General features: G+C 33.1%; 1 protein-coding gene across 1 annotated transcript; it reads left to right on the top strand.

Annotated features, from left to right (window-relative positions):
* The first annotated feature begins 4,270 nt into the window (after positions 1 to 4,270).
* Positions 4,271 to 5,702, top strand: LOC143615101 (protein BIG GRAIN 1-like E). Its single transcript, XM_077088336.1, has one exon. The coding sequence runs from the start codon at positions 4,636 to 4,638 to the stop codon at positions 5,575 to 5,577; it is 942 nt and encodes a 313-aa protein (XP_076944451.1). The 5' UTR covers positions 4,271 to 4,635; the 3' UTR covers positions 5,578 to 5,702.
* The last annotated feature ends 6,308 nt before the right edge of the window (positions 5,703 to 12,010 follow it).

The following is a 12,010-nucleotide window of genomic DNA, read 5'->3' on the forward strand; positions in this document are numbered from 1 at the left end:
GTATTCACTATTCGGGTAATTTAGTGTCTTAAATAACTTATAACGTTTTCTTTATATATTTTTAGTATTATTGGATTTTAATAACTCCAACTATTACATATTGGCCGCTGTTACTCTCCACTAACGAGTTGATCATCACCACATATACTTTAAACTTGTTTTCATGCGTTACTAGCTCACATAACTAATCAAACACTAACCTGGTTAGTTTTAGAGCAAAAAGTCATTCTATCATATTGAGATAGGAAAATGGTTCTTTCGTTTAACACTCTCGTATGTTGTCATATAATAATCCAAGCAAATAATGTAATATTTTATCAAATATGTGCAGTGCATGGGTCTCAAGCTAGTGTGTTTATATATATCAATCATAATATATATATATATATATATATATATATTATATATATTATAAAAACTAAATAATAAAAAAAGGATAACACCATTTTATGCCATATGTTATTTAATATTTAAGAGTGTAAATATCAAGAGCCATACATTATGTTACATATATAATCATGTAGCAATTTCTGGCCACAATAAGCTGATGCACCAAAATTGATGAAAGGTGATGGTGACAGTGCAGTTCCCATGGGCTACATTAAGTGACCTTAAGAATAAGACTATTCCAAGTTGCAACAAACAAAATTCATCAAGAAAGGTCCTACATATTGCATCAATTTCCATCATCACGTGCGGACACACGCCTCATAAATTTAACTATCCAAACTTCAATCCAAAAGAATTTAACAATTATTAGTGGTTCTCTCAAAAGAAATAAGATTAAGACATAGGCTGAACAAGGTTAAAAGGGGTTGTTTGATAACATCTGCGCCACACATTGTTTTAGTAATCGCTAGTCGGCTATTAGGGCGGGAACTAGCGATTAATTGACGCATAGTCGAAATTTTTACAACCATGTATGTACCGGTAAGCATTGAATCAATAAGAGATCTGAATGGTTAAGAGATTTTGAGCTGGTAAGTGTTGAGTACGCCGGTGTGGTGGTGAGTGGTGGCGTAGGAGGAGGTGATGGTTGGTGGAGGATGTGGTGTGTAACTAAGGTTTATGAGCACATGTGAAAGGACAAAGAGGTAATTTTTTTCATTCAACATCATTGCAAAGCTTAATGTTAAGAGGTTTGCTAACCAATTCAGAGGTGTCATTCTTTATAAACCAGACACACTTAATGTTAACTGATTTAGATGTAGCCTCGGGCTTCTTAATGAAATCATTAAGAGACTACTAAACAACCCTAAATCGATTCAGCCTTCAGTGGCTTGTGGTTTTGGCTCGTCTTCTATGGTAACTAGATAGAGAAAGGGTGCCAATGACACGGAGCTAGCGGATGGTTCTTGGCCGGCATTTTCGTTGTTGATGCTCTAATTAGAAATTAAAATATGCTTTAAATTTTTAATAACTGTTTTTATTTTTTTATAACTATAGTGCCTCCAGAATAATTCATAATTCTTTTTTCGGATTTTGGTTCCTTAAAGTATACCGGTAACTATTTTGAAAAAAAAAGATGAAAAATCATTCACTAATTTCACTTGGGTTTTGTTGTCCGGCAATAACAAATCATTTAAACAATGACATGCAAACTATAAACTATTATTTTATTACATAGAAGTTCAAATTTGTGGACTTGAATGTATTTCAACAAAATGCATTTATGGCCAAGCTCTTGGTATTGGAGTTTAAGGTCTAAAGTAGAATTTCAGATAGATAAGTAGACAAAATAAAATGATGGATGTTAGGCCCCTGGTGGACAAAATTTGAAATTTTATTTGCACTTGTCCATCTAGCAAATAGTTTAGATGCTTTATATTTATATAGATGGTGATATTTTAATGTAATTAAATTGACTCTTGATCAATATTAATTATAATTTATCAAACACGTAGTAGGGTGTGAAATGCATGCTTGTTTAATTTTACTATGAATTTTAGGGAAGAGGGAGATTGGGAATTCAAGGGAGCAATGCCCTCAGTAAGTAGTAAGTAGGGTCCATAATCACGCATAAATCATATGAAGTTCTTATCAGAATTACGAGTTTTATCTGATTGAACATGATGTTTCCTGTGATGTCATTTTGTTTCTAACTGATGTGCGAAAATGTATAATATAAGTAAAGAACGAATCACAATTAAGCTTTAAATTTATAAAAACGAAAATCCTATAGAAACCACACAAAACCGGCAAGTGTACCGATCATAAATAGTATAGCATCAAGAAAGTCCGGATGTCGAACTCAAAGACACGTGAAAACGTTTATGATTAAGAAAACTCTAACCAAGACTTACCAAAATAATATTTATTTAATTTTTAAGATTTTATTTAACTACTTAACTTAATTAAAAGAAAACTGTTAACAAAATACTTTAAGAAAACTTTGATTTAAATTCAATGAATAAAAACGTCTACCTATGAATGAATCATGTTAACAGAAATAACAAGACAACGGATTGAAAATATTCAAGACACCGGTTATAAAAGATGACACAACAAAAACTTGTTTAAGAAAGTCAAAGTACCTCTCAGTCTCTCTAACAAACTCTAACTTATTTTAGTTGATTTTTAAAGAACAAACCGGAAAAACAATTATTAACGTGTTCAAATGACGACTCACCTCTCGGTCTCACCGACACACTATCCTAATGGAGACAAATACTACGCAACCAAGGATAGAGGAACAATTTAACTCAACCCAAATTAAACCAACTAATTGCACATAAACACTCAAACTTGACAAGACAAAACCCGCTCTCGCGCGGTCTTAATTCTAACAAGTAAAAGCAACGAGACAATATTACTTCTTATCACCTCTCGGTCTCAAAGAAGGTGTATTTTAACTGATTTTAGATGATATATTACCCACTTATCCCTACGGTTGCGCATCCCGCAAATAAACCCAAAACACCAAGTAAAGAGCTTAACAAGCAATCAATTAATCAAAACCGATTCAATTAACTAATGCAAGAGGATTATAAGTAATTACAAATAAAACACAGCCATCACACACAATCTAATTTATGGTTTAGTTAAACTTTACATCAATAATTTAAGTCTTGAACATTAACAATCCATTAAACAAGTCAAAACTACTCAACAATCATCTATCCTAGGTAGAACAAACAAGTTTAGCCTAACATAGATTTTGGACAGTAGCAAACACTTAATAAAAACATCACAAACATCATCATAAACATTATAAAATTCATTCAAGATCCAAACTCAATCAATAACAAGTTAATCTATCAAACAATTGCAAAACAATGTAAAACAAAAGACCAAATCAATCAAAGTTAGGGTTCTTGACAATAATTAAAGTTTAAAGATGTATACTAAAGGTTTATGGCTGAGATTTGTGAGTGTTTGAAGCCCCTAGCAGCAGCCCCAAGTCTCCTTCTTCTTTTCCAGCCGTCCAAGACACCACAGCCGCCTCTTCTTCCTTTTTTTTTCTTCTTTTCTTGCTGGCGGCAGCAGATTCCGATCGGAATCTGATGTAGATGTTAGGGTTTTGTGTATTTCGGGTATATGGCAGAAGTTATGGCTGATTACATCTGATATTAACTTAATATAATATATTATAAGGCTTTTAATTAGTGGGCTTGGACCGGGCCTTGCTTAAACTTTAAAACTTTGACCAAAAAGGCCCCTAAACTCTTCCAAATTGCCTCTTTTTTCCACTAAACTTCACAACCTATAAGTAAACATTCAACTTTGTAAAATCAATCATAAACAAACCAAAAAGACTTAATAATTAAACTAAAAACAATTAAAACATGATAAAAATGCTACGGAAAGTCAATGTGTTTTACAACACATCACTAACATATTTTTAATTATACGATACTTTTAAATGTATTACTACATAATTATATATGCTTCTTTGTATTACTTATGAAAAGGGTTATACAAGTATCGCGTGATTATTTTTGTTTAACTCGATTCAAAAATTTGTTTCAAATTTAAGTTTTTCAAGTTCGATTCAACTGTTGGACACCACTAATCATAACTTAAACCGCGTTTACAAAACATACCACATTTGAAATACAGTCCATATTGTATAAAGTACTAGTTTGAATAATAACTAAAGTTCAAGTGAGGTTGGGGCACCCTTTGCCCCTACAAGGCACCCTTTGCCCCTACAACTCATAGCAAAATCCTTTCATCTCCATTCTTGAATTTCTACCCTACTTGTCCATCTAAACTCAAACCTCATATAGTCATATAAACCACCACAACTGATCATGTCCAACTGCCAACCAGACTAATTTCACTAATCCCATATTCAAACTTATACCCCATGCATAAATAGCTGTGCATTTGTAGACACTGTTCACATATCTTGAACACATGGATGACAACCATTACTATAAAAGGCAAACTTTACTCAAACTTATCTTCATTAATCTATATACTATCCCACTACCCTTAATCATTTCATGACACCACTCTTTTCCTTTCCTTTTTAATGCTTTCCATTCACTCCTCTCCAACTTAATATACATATTTGATCTCACAAATAAGCTAATACATATCACATATTAACTTTTGGATCTTGTTTAGTTGTTTGTATACACTCTTTCATATACACTCTTTCAAGAGAAGTTTGTCAATTTTACTTCAAGAATGTCGGTGAGTATCCCGGTCTCATCTCAACACAAGAAACCGTTCCAACGTAAGAACGGTTCAGACGAGCTTGACGTGTTTGAAGCCGCTCGCTATTTCTCAGGTGGCACTGAAAACTCCAGTGCCACTCACAAAACCAGCAGTGGCGGAGCCAGGAATTTTAATTACAACACGCGACCTTTTGGACGAATGAGTCTTGACATGCCAAACCATAGAGATAATAATCCTATTCCATTACAAGCCATGTTGATGGAGAATAGGATGATGATCAACAAAGAGAAGAAGTCCAAGCAACCAAGCTCACCAGGAGGGAAATTGGCTCATTTCTTGAACTCTTTATTCAACCAAACATCTTCAAAGAAGTCAAAGTCAAAAACAAAGTCAACAAAGGATGAAGACCAAAGTCATGGTGGTTGGAGGAGGAAGAGAAGGAGTAGCATGAGTAATTTCACTAGTAGAACCACCACCACCACCACCACCAGTACCACAACCGCCACCACGAATGATTCGAAATCTTCATTTTCAACCTCAATAAGCTCAGGATTTAGAACACCACCTCCTTATCATGTATCAAACACACCCACAAAGACTAAACCCTATTCATATCTCAAACCCTCACCAACTCAAATTACCAAAATACCCATCACTGGAAACCTCAACAAGATTGAAACTTTCACTCTCATAAATAATCTTGCTGACAAAAAAATAAATTTCCATAATGAGTATTTGGAGAAAGTAAGAACTTATGATGAAAAACAAGAAGATGTCAAAGAATACAAGAGGTTTCTTGATGATGTTGATGATGGTGGAGATAGTGATTCAATTTCTGATCTTTTTGAGTTAACAAACTGTGATTTGGGTTATTGTTCAAGTGGTTCACCTGTTTATGAAACCACATGTATGGATATTAGCATCAAGAGAGGAGCACCAATCTCTAGCTAAGTGTAAAGTGTGTGTTTTCAGGCTCAAATTCTTGATCAATCACTTATTTTGCATCATAAAACCCTAGTTATCCGTACCATGTATTCACATGCATGTAAAGAATTTTGAATTTGATGTTCATCTTTAGCACTTTTGTTAATCTTGCTTTTGTTTTTCTTAATCGTAAGTTAAGTGATTTTGTTTTTTACTTGATAGACAGTGAGTTAGTGAATCAACTTTATTACAAACTTTATACTTTTATAGGTCTTATTATTTGTGTGTGTATATATATATATTAAAAAAAATGAACGACTACAAATCTTGGAGAAGTATTAATATATAATGATGAAAAGTAATACTTTTAAGCTATGTTGTAATTAATAAAGGTCCGGGTGGGACTCATTCAATTAATGAACTAAAACGGTGATTGGCAAAATAGTCTCAAAAGGATATGATTAATAGCTTAAAAGATATATAATTTCTTAATATTCTAATATAATCATTAATAATAAATGATTTATCAATAGTAGCTAGCTTATGTTATAATCCACTTAATCAGTGATGCTTCACCTAAGCTTAAATATAGAAATATGACATATGAATACGATTCAAACCCACAATATCAAACTGAAAAAATCACTACAAAAAAATTGGTCTAAGGCAACCATTATTTCATAAAAAAAGTTGCATTAGGTGAAGTTGCATTAGACCTAATGCAATATTTTTGTTAGATAATACAACATGTTTCTTTCAAATGCAACCCTTTAAAGGTTGTCTTAGGCCAATTTTTTTTGTATCGAACCTTTAAATTATTTTAAGAGAAAACTCACGATCACCCATCAAGAATTCACGATATCAAATTGAAAGAACCCTTAAATTAACTTAAGAGAAAGCTCACGATCACCCATCAAAGTGATGATGATGATGGCGATGTAGTTTACTAATAATTTCCTCTATTTTGTTTATATTATGAGTTTTTAATAATAAGTTAAAAATTAGAAAGTGCATTATTAGTGATAGATCAACATGATTATAGAGTTTCTCACAAGACTTACAAAAATGTCAAGAAGGGGCAATTATCACCCCATGTGAACTACCATCATTTTCTTTACTTGGAGTTTTGTTGAGTTAGATAACTCAAATATCAAACTTTGCCTACTTAAATTCAATGAGTGTGTATATATATTGTCACAACCATTTTATTCGATAATAATATTGCAAAAAGTTGGATTTTTTGTGTTGTCCATAAAAATATCTATGTGTAATCAATGCTTTTTAAAATCAAATAACAATTGAACTGTGGTCGTTCTCAAAAGCCGGATGAAGTAATAAAAAGATGTAACAATTAGAAAGTATGAAACCTTTTTTATTTTTAAAGAAAATCTTAAATTAAAAAAAATTATATATAGATTTTGTTGATATTGTAGAGTAGCATCTCAAATATAAATATTTACACATATATCATAATCATGATCAATCACAACTAAGTTGATAATTGTAATCAGTGGTGAAGCTTGGACACGAATGTCGGGGGAGAGGGGGACTCAAAGTGTATTATAAAAATCCTAAACGAGGGGGGGCTCAAACTTTTGGCCGAAAACAAGTAAAATTATACTACGTATAAAAAATTTCATGCGAAAAACAACTAAATTTACACCAATGCGCGAGGGGCTAGGGCCACCCCTGGCCCTTGATATCCTTCGCCCCTCATTGTAATTATAGTTTATATCACTAAGATTTATAATTTTGAAGTTCCTATTGTTTCTTAATCATCTCTCTCTCTCTCTCTCTTTCTCTCTCTCTCTATATATATATATAGGGTAAAGATCCTAAGAGAACCCTTTGTAAATTGAGAACTTTGAGAATCATTTTGAACATCTAAAAACACCTTTAAAAAATATTTAAAAAAATCATATAACAAAAAATAACAAAAATTTTAAAAAAGTAAAAAAATCAAAATTCTTATATTTCATTCCAGTTTCATTAAAAAAATAAAAAAAAACGTCGTATTATACACATATGTATAATTTTATTTAATCTTTAGTCACGTAATATGCACATATGTACAGTGTCATTTATATTAAATTATACACATGTGTATAAATAAATTATGTAAATGTACATATATGTATATATTATACATATGTGTATATAATTTGGCTAAACCGAGTGTTTTTTTTATGAAACCGGGATGTTAACATAAGAATTTTGTTTTTTTTACTTTTTTCATTTTTGTGTTTTTTTTATTTTATGATTTTTTTTATTTTTAGGTTTTTTGTGGTCCAAAATGGTTCTCATGGTTCTCAATTTCAAAAAAGTTCTCTCATGATCCTGATCATATATATATATATATATATATATATATATATATATATATATATATATATATATATATAAAATACAGTTCTTGGTTCAACCAACGATTCAATCTGGGTTTACCAACATTATGAATTAAACTTGTTAAACCGTTACAAACTAGAACTTTTACAAGTAACTTGAAATTTATCAAAAGACAAAATGGCAAAAGACGTCTTTTACGTTTGAATGTTTTTTCAATGGTCGTTCTTTAGCAAAAGAAATGGCAGAAAACGTATTTCATGTTTCAAATTCCGTTCACGTTACATCCTTTGACACTAACCCAATTAATTTTTTTAGTTAAATATGGTCATGTGCTTTGCACATGAGGGTAGTGTGGTCATTTTACCCTTTAAGGACTGTTTATGTAATTAAGTAAAGCTTTGGACTTTTAAAAAAATATTTTTATTTTTTCAATAAAACAAAAAATATTCAATAACCTCTCTCTCTCTCTCTCTCTCTCTCTCTCTCTCTCTCATACACACCGCTACCACCCACTCCCACCATCCGTCCATCCCCTCTCATCATCTTCATCACCACCAAAATCGATTTTCCGCCGGAGAACACGTCGCCATTCATCATCGTCGGAGAACATGCCGCCGTTCATCATCGCCGAAGAACAAGCCGCCGTTCATTATCGCCGGAGAACACGCTGCTGAAGAACACGCCGCCGTTCATGAATCCGTCCATGGATCCGCCTCCGCCGTTCACATATGCATCCGCCTCCATCAGCCTATAAGTTAATCACACCATTCTACTCGTATTTGAATTCTGAACAGGAGCCATAAAGATTTAATCACAGTTCTTTGTTAACGAACATAGATTTTTTATTTGAATGGTTTATAGGGTTTATAATTTGGGGGCGTTTTACAGATCAGTGAGGCGGTGAGGACCTGGAACACCAAATCCCAACCGAGAAGTTGTAGATGGTGAGGCGGTGGTGTTACAGATCAGTGGTGGTGTTTCATGTAGGGTTGTTGGGATTTGGTTTTCCAGGTGGTGGCGGTGGCTACAGTGATGCGTGGTGGCGCTGTTCGGCAACAGGTGACCGAAGATGGTTGTTTAGCTGGTGATGGCAGCGTTGTTAAATTATGGTTTTGAATGAAGATGGAGTGGGTTGTGATGGTGGATTATTGCAGGAAGAAGAGAGAGAGAGAGACGTTTGTCCTCATGTGCAAAGAATAAATAAATATGTGCATTATTTAAATTTATTTTTTACTTTAATTATTAATAAATATATGAATTTACTACACTACCCTCATGTGCAAAGCACATGACCATATTTAACCAAAAATTTTAACTGGGTTAGTGTCAAAGGATGTAACGTGAACAGAATTTGAAACATGAAATACGTTTTCTGCCATTTCTTTTGCTAAAGGACGACCATTGAAAAAACATTCAAACGTAAAGGACGTCTTTTGCCATTTTGTCTTATCAAAAACATTTAAAACAATATCCTAGGATGTTCCTCTGTCCTCGTCAGATAGCCGAGGTGTCACTTCACCAATCGCCTAACTCACTCTGAAATATATAAACCGGTCAAAATTTTGTATAAATACGACCCAAGCATATGCCCTCACCTATAAGTCCCATGCATCCAACACACACAACATATATCAATCGGCATATATGCAATAGCCACGTAACCAAGTTATTACCATGTACCCTGTTTAACCCTTATGTTCTCTCCGTATTCTCGTACATAACCTTTCTCTTAAAGAAAAGCTTTTCACCTTACAATATTCACCGAACTTTAGTTCGTTTTATAAACATCATCATGCAAGACTCGACACATTCATCGTATCCTTTAATAGCATATTCCACGACAACACACATATGCTATATTCTCTATAAATATACCATTACACTCAGTGTAAATCGTCACAATCTTTTAGACCTCATTATATCTTGTCGCACATAACATCATCATGCAAGACTCCAACATTTATCATGTCAATTCATATGACTACACTCATGTCACGTCCTATATGCCGCACTATACAGTTAGACTTAACATTAATACCATGTCATCTTCATAATCATATAAACATATTTAACAAGTACTCACATAACCGAGAACTATCACATATACTTTAACATGTCATGAACTATCGCATACCCTTTTCAAAACCTTTGTACGTATTTAGCCCCAAAAACATTGAAAACTAATCTGTGTATATGCATAATGATGCACAACACTATATAATGATAATATGATATACATGTGGCACGTTATAATCATGTACATAGATTGCGCAAATGTTTACATATTGTGTAATTATATACATTTGATGCATAATTATAAGACAACATATAGATATCGTATGGAATACTTGTGCCACGGGATGCGATTTGTACGCTTGAACACTACTTTGTTCATGACATATATACCCTAAACCCGATTATTAGTAGTTTGATGTTATTTAGTCTTTTTCTTAATATTGTGATATACACTCTACAATCTACTGGAACTTGTGTTTTAAAAACCGGTTCAAACTGGTCAGTTGAACCGTTTAAACCGGATTTCGCACAACAGGCCGGAATTTTGAGTCCAGTATTTTTGCCCAGCATGTTAGAACATTGTACTGGCGGTTTTTGTTTAAAATATCGGTTTTTATTGGCAAACCGGTTTTATATCCGAGAAATTTTTGATATTTGCGACGCATATTTTTTCAAAATTACTTTTAACCCAACAATTAACATTCAAACGTGTAAACTTTAGGACTATTTTTTTTAAAATTGAGTGCTTTTGCATTATTTTTTTAATATGGATTAACTTTTGGATTATATTTTGTTATGAAATCATTTAATTTTGGGTTATTTTTGGATTGAAATTAAATTTATAGAAAATTATAAAATAAACTATTCAACTGGTTGAACCTTCCGTAATTACACGATTCAACCGGTTGTACCATTTTTAAACTCAATCCGATACAAATTAAATACCGGTTTTTTAAACATTGTCTGGAACAGGCCCACTCAAGCTTTCCAACTAATTAAGAATGTTACTTCCATTTTCTTAGATCTGTTCAAACAAACTTTAGCTTTGTTAAAATGCAGTATTATCTATTTTACATCTATTCTATATCTTATTGGAATGATTTGACTATCCTAATATATTTATATATATACATTTTCATCTAACATTGTGCATCGAGGGTTGTACCTTGCGCTTCCAAGGTGTGTACACTGCTGATGTCATTGTCCTTCTCTGGTTTATTGCCAACTGTCCCTGGTACTTGTCCTTCACCACCGTTGCTTTTTCAGTCTCTAATCTCTCTCTCGTTTACTCTATTGCATACAATGATGTACACATGTTTTGAGTCTCCTATTTGGAAGCTCTAACATGTTACATACTTTTTTCAAAAAATTATAAATTAATAGATCACCGTGACTGACTCAAATATGAATTTTGTGTGGCTAATAAGTAGGTGGGTAATCTCATGATTTGTGCATAGAGGTCTATAGGTAGATCATATCATCAAATGATGAATGCACCCAACTGGGTCCAGTCAACTTTAACTTCATTGCAAAACTTCACCAAACTATCCAAGTGCATGGAGCCAATTAATTAAGCATGATAAACCCATTTTTCTAAGGCTGAGGGGTGTGGGGGCTCTAACGGGGGCGCAAGTGGGGGCTCCAGCCAATAATATTGTGACGTGTGGCAGAGAGAGAAACTGGATAAGATGGGTGTTGGAGCCCCCGGTGGAGCCCCTGGCCCTGGTGTGGAGGGGCGCGAGCAGGGGCTCCAGCGGATTTTTTTTTTATTTTTTTATAAATATATTCAAAAAACGTATTATTAAAAAAAACTCATAAATTATTAAAAAAAACACACATTAAAAAAAAACATTAATATCTAAAAATAAAATAAAAATTAAAGTACTAAAAAAACATTATTCTTATTCTTCGGCTTGGTCTTCTTCGATCAACCTCTTTCGGATACGTTCCTTTTGCTTTTCCATCAGCATTTGATCGACCGGATTTAGGTTACTGAAGTCTCTTGTAAGGAAGTCCAAATCTCTCATTCGACTTTTTTCCTTTTTGTCATTAGAGACCACCTCCATGGTTTTGTTGAATTTATTGAGGGATTCAACAA

This window comes from Bidens hawaiensis, unplaced genomic scaffold (assembly GCF_021521415.1).
Source record: "Bidens hawaiensis isolate Kalapana, Puna unplaced genomic scaffold, B.hawaiensis_p1.1 tig00041901_1, whole genome shotgun sequence".
Lineage (NCBI taxonomy): Eukaryota > Viridiplantae > Streptophyta > Magnoliopsida > Asterales > Asteraceae > Bidens > Bidens hawaiensis.

Coding starts and splice junctions, on each gene's coding strand:
- LOC143615101 (XM_077088336.1), top strand. CDS start 4,636: ATGTCGGTGAGTATCCCGGTCTCATCTCAACACAAGAAACCGTTCCAA.